General features: G+C 46.6%; 1 protein-coding gene across 4 annotated transcripts in view; it reads left to right on the top strand.

Moving 5' to 3' along the window:
• The window catches only part of LOC137353043 (TNF receptor-associated factor 3-like), a 67172-nt gene that overhangs the window by 33191 nt on the left and 19166 nt on the right, over window positions 1–14815 (top strand). For all 4 annotated transcript variants that reach the window (XM_068018979.1, XM_068018977.1, XM_068018978.1 and 1 more), the window contains exons 2-5: window positions 3007–3275; window positions 7369–7420; window positions 8516–8620; window positions 13520–13684. In XM_068018979.1, coding sequence (XP_067875080.1) covers window positions 3025–3275; window positions 7369–7420; window positions 8516–8620; window positions 13520–13684 — 573 coding nt within the window. In that variant the 5' untranslated portion in view covers window positions 3007–3024. The remainder of the gene's footprint in view (window positions 1–3006; window positions 3276–7368; window positions 7421–8515; window positions 8621–13519; window positions 13685–14815) is intronic.

Raw genomic sequence — 14815 nt, 5'->3', positions numbered from 1 at the left:
AAGTGGAAGCATCCAGCATAAATAAAAAGCCCCATTGTGTTTTTAAGCAACCGGTGCTCTCAAAGGCAGCCATTGCATTTTTGTTGGGTGAAAGGCAGATTAATAACATGTCATTTCCTCTTTTTTTTAGAATTAGAATTAGAATATTACAGCGCAGTACAGGCCCTTCGGCCTTCGATGTTGCGCCGATCATCTGACCTACACTATTCCATTTACATCCATATGTCTATCCAATGACCACTTAAATGCCCTTAAAGTTGGCGAGTCTACTACTGTTGCAGGCAGGGCGTTCCACGCCCCTACTACTCTCTGCGTAAAGAAACTACCTCTGACATCTGTCCTATATCTTTCACCCCTCAACTTAAAGCTATGTCCCCTCGTGTTTGCCATCCTCATCCGAGGAAAAAGACTCTCACTATCCACCCTATCTAACCCTCTGATTATCTTGTATGTCTCTATTAAGTCACCTCTCCTCCTCCTTCTCTCTAACGAAAACAACCCCAAGTCCCTCAGCCTTTCCTCGTAAGACCTTCCTTCCATACCAGGCAACATCCTAGTAAATCTCCTCTGCACCCTTTCCAAAGCTTCGACATCCTTCCTATAATGCGGTGACCAGAACTGCACGCAATACTCCAGGTGCGGCCTCACCAGAGTTTTGTACAGCTGCATCATGACCCCGTGGCTCTGAAACTCGATCCCCCTACTAATAAAGGCTAACACACCATATGCCTTCTTAACAGCCCTATTAACCTGGGTAGCAACTTTCAGGGATTTATGTACCTGGATACCAAGATCTCTCTGCTCATCTACACTACCAAGAATCTTCCCATTAGCCCAGTACTCTGCATTGCTGTTACTCCTTCCAAAGTGAATCACCTCACACTTCTCCGCATTAAACTCCATTTGCCATCTCTCAGCCCAGCTCTGCAGCCTATCTATGTCCCTCTGTACCCTACAACACCCTTCGACACTATCCACAACTCCACCGACCTTCGTGTCATCCGCAAATTTACTAACCCACCCTTCTACACCCTCATCCAGGTCGTTTATAAAAATGACAAACAGCAGTGGCCCCAAAACAGAACCTTGCGGTACACCACTAGTAACTAAACTCCAGGATGAACATTTGCCATCAACCACCACCCTCTGTCTTCTTTCAGCTAGCCAATTTCTGATCCAAAGCTCTAAATCACCTTCAACCCCATACTTGCGTATTTTCTGCAATAGCCTACCGTGGGGAACCTTATCAAACGCCTTACTGAAATCCATATACACCACATCCACGGCTTTACCCTCATCCACCTGTTTGGTCACCTTCTCGAAAAACTCAATAAGGTTTGTGAGGCACGACCTACCTTTCACAAAACCGTGCTGACTATCGCAAATGAACTTATTCTTTTCAAGATGATTATAAATCCTGTCTCTTATAACCTTTTCCAACATTTTACCCACAACCGAAGTAAGGCTCACAGGTCTATAATTACCAGGGCTGTCTCTACTCCCCTTCTTGAACAAGGGGACAACATTTGCTATCCTCCAGTCCTCCGGCACTACTCCTGTCGACAATGACGACTTAAAGATCAACAACAGCTTCACATACAATAAATTTAGTTTGTAATCTGGAAGTCACTCCCCTGTCACCCTCAAAAAGCTGTTGAGTTTGGGGGTCAGTTGCAAATTTCAAAACTGAGATTTGTCGTAGGCAAGAGAGTTATGGAACCAGGGTGGCTGAATGGAGTTAAGATACAGATTAGCTGTGATCTAATTGAATGGAGGAACCTACACCACATGGACTGCAGCAGCTCAAGAAAGTGGCAATTAGGGGTGGGCAATAAATATTGGTCTTGCCAGTGATGCTCACATCCCCAAGAATGAATAAAAAAATAAGGCTCGAGGAGACTTAACGCAATATGCAAGGTCATGGCGACAGACCATCTTGTGACAGAGACCAGAACAAGAGGGGAATCTTAAAATGAGGGCTCGGCCGTTCAGGGGTGATGTCTGGAAGCACTTTTTCCACACAAAGGGTAGTGGAAATATGGAACACTCTCCCCCAAAAAGCTATTGAGGCTTGGAGGAGGTGAGGTCAATTTCAAAACTGAGATTGCTAGATTTCTGTTGGGTAAGAGGTTACGCAACCAAGGTGGGCAAATGGAGTTACGATACAGATCAGCCAGGAGCTGAACTGGATGGTGGAAGAGGCTCGAGGGGCTGAATGGCCTCCTGTGACCCTAGGTGCATGTGAACAAAGGCAGCAGCCATTTTGCAGACAGTAAGGTCCTGCACACAGCATCAGATGGCTGTTTGGTTATTGGGCGTACGTGGTGGTTGAGGGAGAATTGTTGGCTGTGCAGGAAGATGGCAGACTGCATGTGCAGAGAAAGGTTCGACACGCAATTTCTGAGTGGGAGAGTGGGTAGTCTCTCCTCCACATTAATTGGGGGCTAGCTTCATACCCAACTGCAGAGGTGAAAGGCCATGGATCCACAGTGATTGAAATTGGACTGAGATGATGACTGTTTTCTGAGGGCCACAGCCAATCACAAACAATAGCGATCCTGAGGGGAGCTTGTCAGTGATATTCCCCCACTCCCTCACTCCTCCCCTCAAGAAAAGGCCAGACACATAGCTGCGAACTCTACACGGTTCCTCAACAGAGAGATTTGCTGGAGCAGTGTTGGCGGTAGGTACAGTACAAAACCAAATGGTAAACCATCATGTTTTAGCTTCAGAAATGCTACAAAAAGGGTTTGACCAGAGAGGGAGATGGGTTTAGCTCAGCTTTGAGTCACCTCGCTTCTCATTACTGCCCTTTGGCAAAGCCTGGCCAAGTAGGCCTCAGGCCTGCACCTGGAATTCTTGGACAGCAAACATACAAGGGTAAAAGTCATTGAATGGCAGAACAGGTTCAAGCAGTTAAATGGCCTCCTGCCGTTCCTATGTGCTTTTCCATCCCTTAAAAGATCAGGATGCTAACTTCTGTTTTTTTTTTCTCTCTATTTTCAGCGTGGCTGGAAAGTGTTAATGGCGACAGGAAGTGGTTCAGACAAGTCAAAATCATGCTTATACCAGTCTTCGAAAGAGTCTCCCTCTGGCAGTTCCTGTAGGCCCCTCGTCCCGGGTGTCGAGCCTTTGGAAGGGGGCTACACTGAAGAGTTTGTTCGGCCAGTCGATGACAAGTACAGGTGCGAGCAGTGTCGCCAGGTGCTGTGCAATGCCAAGCAAACGGAGTGCGGGCACCGTTTCTGCGAGAGCTGCCTCAACAAGCTTCTCAGGTAGGCCGAGCAGTTCTTGGGACATCAGGACACGTTCTGTGAGCAGTGCTGTCAGTGATGAATGCATTCCAGATCTGAGATGTTCAGTCAGCATGCCGCCTCGCACCACAAGCGCCGCCTTTTATTGGGATCTCGCTGTGCGCAAATTGGCTGCCACGTTCCCTACATTTACAACAGTAACAACACTTCAAAAATACTTCATTGGCTGTGAAAGGGCCTGAGGGTGTGAAAGATGCAGTATAGATGGTTAAAAGCCATGTCTTACCAGTGAGCCTTGTGATATTAACCTGTTCCTCTCCATCTTTTTATTCCTCGCCCTCTCCTTATAATTCAGCTGCCTTTCTGACTTAAATAAAATGAGCCAGCACAGAAGGAGGCCATTCAGCCCATCATGCCTGTGCCAGCTGTTTGAAAGAGCTATCCAATCAGTCCCACTACCCCCCCCCCCGCTCTTTCCCCACAGCCCTACACATTTTTCCTGTTCAAGTATTTATCCAGTTCCCTTTTGAAAGTTACTATTGAATCTGCTTCCACCGCACTTACAGGCAGCGCGTTCCAGATCACAACAACACGCTACGTAAAAAAAAAAATTCCTCCTCTCCCCTCTGGTTCTTTTGTCGATTATATTAAATCTGTGTCCCCTGGTTATTGACCACCACCCCCCCACCCAACCCCCCACCAGTGGAAACAGTTTCTCCCTACCGACTCTATGAAAACCCTGCATAATTTTGAACACTTCTATTAAATCTCCCCTTGACCCTCTCTGCTCTAAGGAGAACAATCCTAACTTCTCCAGTCTCTCCACGCACCCAAAGTCCCTCATTCCTGGGACCATTCTAGTAAATCTCCTCTGTATCCTCTCCAAGGCATTGACATCCTTCCCAGAGTGTGGTGCCCAGAAATGGACACAATCCTCTCTCCCTGTAAACCCCTGGTTGAGGTCCTGATAGTGAGTGCAGGAGGTCTCAGTCACAATATGTGAGTCTCCCACCAAATGCAGAAGAATTGGTAGCCCTGTCTGACAAAGTCCTCTTTCCCCTGAACTCAACAGGACTAATGACCTGTATTCGAGGGCCTCCTAGCCCCTGAATTATACACATTGGTAGGCCTGCCTGCCTGCGAAACTCCTTTAGCTTCTTAACTCCATACTTTCTGAAACTTTTGAAGAAACATGGGCTGGCATTTTAAAACTTGGCGGCCTCCTTGCAGGTTGTGGTGGGGGCACTTCTGATCGGGTACCCTATGCCCCATGGAGGGCCGTCCCCACGACCCAACCACTCCCACTACACAACACTCACTCTCTCTCCCTACTGACCCCCTTGCCTTGCTGGGGTCCGACCGATTGTCTCCGGCGAGACCCCAGACAGATACCTTGTTTCCGGGGTTGGTGTCCTTTGTGCTGCTGAAGCAGGCTGCAGTCCCAGCAGTGACCACCGCTCCCACTGGCGCTGCTGGGACTGCCAGCCCGCTGATTGGCCAGCAGCTCTTGTCGATGGGACTTCCTGTCTCAGAGGGGCAGAGGTCCCACCTAAGGCCAGTTAAGGACCTGGGGAGTGTAAAATCCTGGCATGGCTCCCCAGGCCCAGCGGAGGCGGGCTCACCCCCCCCACTTTTTTTGGCCGGTGGGCAGGGCCTCCCGCTCAACGTAAAATTTCGGCCATGGGGTGAAAGGGTTGTCCTATGAGGAGCGATTGAGCCGAGTGGGCCTATATTCTCTGGAGTTCAGAAGAACGCAAGTTGATATCATTGAAACTTATAAGATTCTGAGAGGGCTTGACAGGGTAGACGCTTAGAGGTTGTTTCCCCTGGCTGAGGAACCTAGAACATGGTGTCACAGCCTCAGGATAAGGGGCCAATCATTTAGGACTGAGATAAGGAGAAATTCTTTCACTGAGTGTTGTGAATCCTTGGAATTCTCTAACCTAGGGAGCTATGGATGCACAGTCATTGAGTACATTCAAGGCTAAGATCGGCAGATTTTTGGACTCCAGGTGAATCGAGGGATAGGGGATTGGACAGGAAAGTGGAGTTAAAAGATCAGTCATGATCATATCAAATGGCAGAGCAGTATGAAGGACTGTTTGGCCGCCTCCCAATTGCTTATATTCTAATGTTTAACACCTTGGCCTGATGACCCAAGTCTGCTTCACCCATGTGTCGATTGTCAGTCAGAGAAAGCTGCTGTTACCGTGGTAACATGTCGTGAATGAGTTTGCCATGTCCCATTCGAAGCCACAAACCTAGAGTTTTAACCCGGAAATCGGGTTGGACAGAGAGCTTGGTGCAGAAGCCATGCGTGCTTGTGATATTTTGGTCTTGCCACTTTATTAAGCAATTTAAGCTCTTTCGTGTTTCTGGAATTCGGCATCCTAAATAACTCCTGAAAGCCGCCATCAAAAAAAAAAGTGGGAGAGGGAGTCAACAAGCAAGAGCAGGCGATGTGTCCGTGAGGGATTCCCTGGTAGAAATGATTGTTTGGTGACTAGGGGTTACCAATCCTCCAGGACTGGTGTGGAGGAATTAAAGATTAATCTCCGGGACTTTGCCCTGAGCAAAACCTAAGAGAAAAATCATAGGGACAGTAATTTTCCTTCCATTTTCTTTGAATGTTTTCATTTATTAGTTATATAAAATTGGAGTTGGGGTCTGTTGACTGAGAGGGGCAGTTGGAGGTGGAAGGTCATGTTAAAGACCTCCAGGAATAGGCCCAACTAGAGTTGGCAACCCTATATTGATGGGAATTCACAAGGGCCAATCGAGCATTGTGGGCGGTTCGGCAAGCTGCTCTATTGACCTTTTGGACAGTGGGTGAAAATCTCCTTTTGCTGTTCCCTACGGTTAACTCCCTGCACATGCGGACCAGCTGAAAACTGCCCCTAGTTACGGAAATATTGCCACTTCAGACCGGTCTTAACCCTGTCTGGGGTGAAGAATGGATGTTGCGGCAGTGTCGTATAAAAGAATTTCATTTCCCTCGCACCTTTCACAATCTCAGGATGTCCCAAAGCGCTTTACAGCCACTGAAGTACTTTCCTTCAAGTGCAGTCACTGTTGTAATGTAGGAAACGCCAGTTTGCGCACAGCAAGCTCCCACAAGCAGCAATGAGTGGGCTACATTTGACAGGGTGTCGATATCCTCAGATCTCTGAAATTGTAAAAACTTGTTGATAGGATGTTTTCCGTGCATACCAGGTCAAATTCATTGCCGCCTGTTAAAGGAGTGAAACGGTTATGTTAATGTGCTAGTAATCCGGATTGTGGGCTCAAATCCCACTGCAGCAGCTGGAGAATTTTTCATTCAGTTTGAAAAAAAATCTGTAAAGGAATCTGTCGGATTATCGTAAAAACCTATCTAGTTCACTAATGACCTTTAGGGAAGGAAATCTGGCCCACACGTGACTCCAGTCCTCTTACTTCCCACTGCATCAAACTGGACCTTCACCACGCGGACTGCAGACGTTCAAGAAGAGAGCCAACCACCTCTATCATATTAGGGCAATTAGAATCTCCTTCCAAAACCGCGACCTCTACCACCTAGAAGGACAAGGGCAGCAGCCGCATGGGAACACAACCACCTGCAAGTTCCCCTCCAAGACACACACCATCCTGACTTGGAACTATATCGGCCGTTCCTTCACTGTCGCTGGGTCAAAATCCTGGAACTCCCTTCCTAACAGCACTGTGGGTATACCTACCCCACATGGACTGCAGCGGTTCAAGAAGGCAGCTCACCATCACCTTCCCAAGGGCAGTTAGGGATGGGCAACAAATGCTGGCCTGGCCAGCAACACCCGCATCCCGGGAATGAATTTTTTTAAAGTGTTGGTTTCTATATATGTAGAGTACATAATGGGTATGACTGATTTAGTCCCGTCTGGTAGTGTGTGTGTCCAGTGCCCACTCTCTTGGCAGAGTCCCTTTGCCAGTAGAGGAGCTGGTATTAGACAGCAGTGTTAATGGTTACAGTAACTATAAATGGTGCATACCTCCTGGAGAAATGGTGCAAAACCTTCTTATTACAACTGGGTTTAAGAAAGAAATAGGCTTTTTTATTTCCTGTTACTTATTGTAACACATTATGATTTATTTCTAGGATCCCTGGTCAGGTCTGCCCAGCTGATCGGGAGCCCTTGGCTGACACTGAGGTAAATGAACTTAACCAATCATTGGTCCTTTCTCTCCTTCTCTCCTGTGCCCGCTGACCTACATTGGCTTCGGGTCCAGCAACCCCTCAAATTTAAAGTTCTAATACTCGTGATCAATTCCCTCCATTTCATCACCCTTCCTTCCCTCTATAACCTCCTGCAGCTCGACGACCCTCCGAAATCTCTTTGCTCCTCTCCCATTTTAATCGCTCCACCACTGGCGGCCGTGCCTTCAGCTGCCTGGGGCCCTAAGCTCTGGAATTCCCTCCCTAAACCTCTCTGCCTCTCTCTCCTACTTTTAAGACGCTCTGGCCAAGCTTTTGGTCGCCTGTCCCGATATCTCCTTAACTCTTTTTGTTTGACAGTTGCTCCTGCGAAGTGTGTTGAGATGTTGGAGAGCGCTATATAAATGCAAGTTGTTGCTGGAGGCCCTGACTCTTATGGGATACACACTGACAGTCTGCAGGATATCATCTAAATGGATATCTTCGTGCGGGAGCATGCTTGAGGAGTGTGAGCAAGCTGCTCAACTGCAGAAAACCTCACAGACAAGCCCGGTCCTGCCGCTGACCGTCAATCGCAGGCGTGCATTAGGGTCACTGGACCGTGATTGGGATCAGGAACCTCGGCCAATGCTTACTCCGACCCCTCCCCCCCACCCCTCCCATGTGTTCAATAGTAACTGCTCATGGTCAGACTGACTAGGATCAGTTGACTCAACTTGTACCAGGGACTGGACCTGGAATTTGTTGGAGAGCAGCTCCATTCCACATTGGGCAGTGTAAAGATTGTGACAGTCGGAAAGTGGTTTCACCAAGTAATGCTCCTTTAAATGGGTTGATTAATTCCATTGAACCAAACCATATTACGATGCAGGAGGCCATTCGGCCCCTCACGCCTGTGCCAGCTCTTTGAAAGAGCTATCCGATTAGCCCCACTCCCCTTTGCTCTTTCCCCATAGCCCTGCTAATTTTTTTCTTTTCAAGTATGTTACAGAAAGCTCTGGTAGCGGGGTGGGATGAGAGGCGCGTACCATTTAATGGATTTGTTTTCAAATGCTGCAACCATGAAAGCATTCTCGCTATATCTCCATAGGTATTTAATGACAACTGTTGCCGGAAGGAAGTATTGAAGCTGATAGTTCACTGCAGAAACAAAAATGTGGGCTGCAAGCAACAAATCGCATTAGGAATGCTGGAGGTGAGAAATGGCCAGTGTTTTACGCCAACGAGTAATGTGTATTTAAAGGGTTAAAATCACCAGAGAAACAACTGGATTCAAAAGGATTTGGAGCATTAACCTCACTGCTGAGGCCTTCAGCAAATGAACGAGTTTGGACCAAATTCGTCCGTCCACTATTTTCACGGAAGTTTAAACCTTTGTTCACTGAATTATTTAAATCACAGAGGGCACAAATTAAAAATTAGGAGCAGTCATCTACTGTATTTACTGTTTTTACAGTATTTACTGTTACGTTTGTGCTGGATTTCTGGATATGGTCTGTATCTCTGATTTACTTCAGAGCAATGCAGATATCACACTTGTATTAAATCACCAACTGGTTTATTTACAGCACATTAAATCAGTTCTTACATGATTTCAGTACATGTCTTCTCATAGCAGTCAGTGTGTTTTCTGAAGAAGATCCAAGCTGTGTCTTTTAGTTTCACTTTTAACTCTTAAGCTCCACCTTAAGCAGTCAAACACGGTGAACACAGATAAGTGGACATACTAATACAATCGGACCAGATCAATCAAAGTCAATCAAAAACTACACTTACAGCACAGAAACAGGCCATTCAACCCAACCAGTCCATTCTGGTGTTTATCCTCCACCTGAGCCTCCTCCTACCCCCTCTCATCTAAACCTATCAACATAACCTTCTATTCCTTTCTCCCTTATGTGTTTATCTAGCTTCCCCTTAAATGTAACAATGCTACTCACCTCAACCACTCTCTGTGGTAGTGAGTTCCACATTCTCATCAGCCTCTGGGCAAAGACATTTCTCCTGAATTCCCTATTGGATTTATTAGTGACTGTCTTTATCGCCCCTTGTGCTGGTCTTGTCCACGAGTGAAAACATTTTCTCTCTGTCTACCCAATCAATCCCTTTTGTAATCTTGAAGGCCTCTATCAGGTCACTGCTCAGCCTTCCTTTTTCTAGAGGATTCTCTGAATAGGTAAGATGCAAAGTTAAGGTTTCATGCAGAATAAGCTGTGCAGGAAGGGCTTTGAAGCAGTCGAAATGGAGTCAAGGGCGTCGGCCATGTTTCTGGAGAGAGAAAGGATTGAACGATAGCTGGGATGTTGGGAATCAGTGAAGCTGATCCACTAAAAAAGAATCGAGTGAGCAAAACTACGGCAGATGGAGTGCAATGCGGGGAAATGTGAGAATTTCAGGTCTGAGAAGGACAAATCGGAATATTTTCCTAATGGTGGGACACTAGAGATATGGAAAAACAAAGGAATTTAACCGTATAAGGCTCAAATCATGAAAAGCTAGCTCACAGGTATAAAAAAGTAACCCTTGAACTAGTTGGGGTTAATGGCCTTTTGTCTATAGAAGATCTTAAGCTTTTATGTTATGTCACACATCCAGTAAAAAAACAAACAAAATCTAAAGCTACCCCATACAGCACTATCTGATACCACTCAGTGTCTAATATAATGGAATAAAACCTTTCAATGCCACAACTCGTTGGACAGGATGGGGCCATTCAGCCCCTCAAGCCTGTTCTGCCATTCAGTTAGATTGTGGCTGACCTTGATACTCTCATAACAATAACTTGCATTTGTATAGCACCTTTAACATAGTAACAGGTCCCAAGGCATTTTATTTAGAGATACAGCACTGAAACAGGCCCTTCAGCCCACCGAGTCTGTGCCGACCAACAGCCACCCATATATACTAACCCTACAGTAATCCCATATTCCCTATCACCTCCCTACACTAGGAGCAATTTACAACGGCCAATTTACCTATCACTATCACCTGCAAGTCTTTGGATGTGGGAGGAAACCGGAGCACCCGGCGAAAACCCACGTAGACACAGGGAGAACTTGCAAACTCCGCACAGGCAGTGCCCAGAATCGAACCCAGGTCCCTGGAGCTGTGAGACTGCGGTGCTAACCACTGCGCCACTGTGCCAATTATCAAACAAAATTACCTAACAAGAATCGACCAATTCCACTCTTGAAGTTGTCAATCGACCCCTAGTATCCACTTTTGGTGGAGAAATCTCCAGATTTCCATGACACTTTGTCTTTCTCATATCCAAAGGTTCTCACACATCCACATTGAACTCGATCTGAAATAGTTTTGCCCACTCACTTAATGTTTGTCTCTTAGCAAATTCCTGCTCCCATTTACACATGTCTCCTAACCCATCTACAAACCTGGATATATAATTCTGCATTCCCACATCAGAATCGTTAATCTATATGGTAACAAAGCTGGTACAGAAACTTGCGGAACATTATTTGTCACATCCTGGTCTCTTCTTCTTCTTTGGCCTCCTTGTCTCGAGAGACAATGGGTAAGCACCTGGAGATATCCCAACTCTTTTTACACATCCTTGCTGACTCACTTTGGTCAGCTGATATATTCTCGTCCCGGTTGAGAAAATGTAATACCTTCCCCGCAAATGGTGTTAAACTGACCGCTTTGAAGAGATCTTGATTTCTCCATCCAACCATTCTTAAATAATGGAGTGATATTTACAATTTCCTGATCCAAAGAATCAATTACTGAATCTAGAGAGCTTTAGAAATTGTGCACGTGACAATATTTGCAGGAGGTCCCTGGGAGTGTGTCAATATTTGTAGAAAATCTCTGGGAGTGTGTCAGTATTTGCAGGGGGTCCCTGGGAGTGTGTCAGTATTTACAGAGAGTCTCTGGGAGTGTCAATATTTGCAGGGGGTCTCTGGGAGTGTGTCAGTATTTGCAGGGGGTCCCTGGGAGTGTGTCAGTATTTGCAGGGGGTCCCTGGGAGTGTGTCAGTATTTGCAGAGAGTCTCTGGGAGTGTGTCAGTATTTGCAGAGAGTCTCTGAGAGTGTGTCAGTATTTGCAGGGGGTCTCTGGGAGTGTGTCAGTATTTGCAGAGAGTCTCTGAGAGTGTGTCAGTATTTGCAGGGGGTCCCTGGGAGTGTGTCAGTATTTGCAGGGGGTCCCTGGGTGTGTGTCAGTATTTGCAGAGAGTCTCTGGGAGTGTGTCAGTATTTGCAGAGAGTCTCTGAGAGTGTGTCAGTATTTGCAGGGGGTCCCTGGGAGTGTGCCAGTATTTGCAGGGGGTCCCTGGGTGTGTGTCAGTATTTGCAGAGAGTCTCTGGGAGTCTGTCAGTATTTGCAGAGAGTCTCTGAGAGTGTGTCAGTATTTGCAGGGGGTCCCTGGGAGTGTGCCAGTATTTGCAGGGGGTCCCTGGGAGTGTGTCAGTATTTGCAGGGGGTCCCTGGGTGTGTGTCAGTATTTGCAGAGAGTCTCTGGGAGTGTGTCAGTATTTGCAGAGAGTCTCTGAGAGTGTGTCAGTATTTGCAGGGGGTCCCTGGGAGTGTGCCAGTATTTGCAGGGGGTCCCTGGGAGTGTGTCAGTATTTGCAGGGGGTCCCTGGGTGTGTGTCAGTATTTGCAGAGAGTCTCTGGGAGTCTGTCAGTATTTGCAGAGAGTCTCTGAGAGTGTGTCAGTATTTGCAGGGGGTCCCTGGGAGTGTGCCAGTATTTGCAGGGGGTCCCTGGGAGTGTGTCAGTATTTGCAGGAGGTCCCTGGGAGTGTGTCAGTATTTGTAGAAAATCTCTGGGAGTGTGTCAGTATTTGCAGGGGGTCCCTGGGAGTGTGTCAGTAATTGTAGGGGGTCCCTGGGAGCGTGTCAGTAATTGCAGGGGGTCCCTGGGAGTGTGTCAGTATTTGTAGAAAATCTCTGGGAGTGTGTCAGTATTTGCAGGGGGTCCCTGGGTGTGTGTCAATATTTGCAGGGGGTCCCCGGGAGTGTGTCAGTAATTGTAGGGGGTCCCTGGGAGTGTGTCAGTAATTGCAGGGGGTCCCTGGGAGTGTGTCAGTAATTGTAGGGGGTCCCTGGGAGTGTGTCAGTAATTGCAGGGGGTCCCTGGGAGTGTGTCAGTATTTGTAGAAAATCTCTGGGAGTGTGTCAGTATTTGCAGGGGGTCCCTGGGTGTGTGTCAATATTTGCAGGGGGTCCCTGGGAGTGTGTCAGTAATTGTAGGGGGTCCCTGGGAGTGTGTCAGTAATTGCAGGGGATCCCTGGGAGTGTGTCAGTAATTGTAGGGGGTCCCTGGGAGTGTGTCAGTAATTGCAGGGGGTCCCTGGGAGTGTGTCAGTATTTGTAGAAAATATCTGGGAGTGTGTCAGTATTTGCAGGGGGTCCCTGGGTGTGTGTCAATATTTGTAGAAAATCTCTGCCGTCAGAGGTTTGCAGGACCAATGTGCTGGCAGGTGTCAGCAATGCAGCAACATAGAAGCAGCTGATGTAAACCCTGGTGGGATAGTGGACCGAAATTTCTCTTTATCTCTTTCACACACTACTCACCGATACTTTTATTAAAGTTATTGTCATTCTGCTTCAATCTCAAAAACCCTCTCTTGAACATATTCCCTCGACTACATCTTTCATGCTTTTTCCACAGCTTGCACAGGTATCTTTGCGGAGAGCGCTAGGTTTTGTATTGCACCTACTCTCAAGTGCAGCAGCTTGCAGAAAAATTGTTCCCTGCAACATGTCATTAAATTTTAGTGCATTACGTAGGGTGACGCAAGGGTAAAAAGTTAAATTAACAACTGTTCCCATCGAACAATGAATTTCTTATGAGATTATATTGTTCTGAAAGTTAATGAATGAATTCAAACTGAGAACATGGTTATACAATTACCATGTAATTTCCTACTAGCCATTCGTCTTGAGATTGGTTCAGCTTCTGGAGTTGGGTTTGGGTCAGTTTGGCTAGGTTGGGTTTTGTTTAGTTGATGTTGGTTGAGTTTAGATTTGATTTAATTGATATCGGTTGAACTTGGTTTAGATTGGCAGGGTTCAAAGTTCCTCCAATTATTGGGTGTTCAGTTTGTCTTTTGCTTTGCTTTCCTTCCAGGGCCATTTGAAAGCTTGTCCCTTTCAGCAAGTCCAGTGCCCACGTGCAAGTTGTTCCGAGCTTGTTCTGCAGCGAGACCTGAGTGACCATTTAATGCACAAGTGTAAACACCGAGAAACGAAATGTAAATATTGCCAAAAAGAGACAACTTTAGCTGAACTAAAGGTACAGATCTGCATTGCATTTGCAAGGCCCCGTCTTCTGAAACAGTAACCTTCCTCATTAATGATTCCAATGTCAATTAATTTCTGGTTTTAAATGCTCTATTTATGGTATTATCATAGGGCAATAGAGTGGATTAAGGGTGGAGAGTCAAAGGTGAGGGATCATCTCAAACTGCTCATGACAACTGAAGGCACTTATGATGAAAGAGGGAACCTAGGAACAGGAGGAGACTATTCAGCCCCTACGTTCCGACATTCAATTGGATCATGGCTGATCTGTGTCTTAACTCCATTTGGTTTGGTAATCTTTAATCCCCTTACCCAACTAAAATCTATCAATCAGTTTTGAAATTTTCAATTGTCACAGCACTTTTGTCACCCGAGAAAATGTCAATCACTTTTGCGAATTTTGTGCTCATCAAATTGTGGAATTTTAGCACTGAGGTTGGGTCACTTTCCATTTCAGGAATGTCATGTCAGCATTCCGCATTTCCAGTGAGGAATAGCAGGGTTAGGTGCAGAGTAAGTTACCTTTGCTCTCTAACAACAATGTGCCTAAGCCTCAAGCTCAGAACCGCAGCAACTCCTGCACTCACGAGCAAAACCTCCATTCACTCCACCAGCCCTTTTGTGGCCTCTCTGAGTGAGATTTCGTAGTTTGGAGCAATTGGGTGCGATGGGCTCGGACCTGCTGGGAACTGGATTCAGAACTTGCTCAAGCTCACTTAACACAGCAGCCTTTATAATCAGGCGCCAGTGGGGAGCTTTATTCCATTATTTAAAACCGAAAACATTGACAGCAAGGAAAAGACCAGCTGGTCTGTCAAACTGCCCCTCATGATGACTGAAGCATTGTGACTGAACACTTCCTCCCTCCCGTCTCACACAGCCATGTAAATTCCTGCAAGAGGCCAAGAAAAAACAGAGAAAAAACCCAGCGCCAATGAAGGACAGAAATACTGTGGAAACTTCCTCTCTGATCCCCTCAGATGGTTGAAACCAGTCCAGGTCATCACATTGACCATGTGTTATCTATAAAGGCACTTACCTTCTCCGCCCCTGTCAGGAAACAGGTGCAGCTCCCTTTTGAAGGCAAAGAGTCAGTGACCATCACCCCAGCCAACAACTCTTT

Source organism: Heterodontus francisci, chromosome 40 (genome assembly GCF_036365525.1).
Source record: "Heterodontus francisci isolate sHetFra1 chromosome 40, sHetFra1.hap1, whole genome shotgun sequence".
In the NCBI taxonomy this organism is placed as follows: Eukaryota; Metazoa; Chordata; class Chondrichthyes; order Heterodontiformes; family Heterodontidae; genus Heterodontus; species Heterodontus francisci.
The sequence above is the reverse complement of the archived record's forward strand: the minus strand, read 5'-3'. Positions and strand labels throughout refer to the sequence as shown.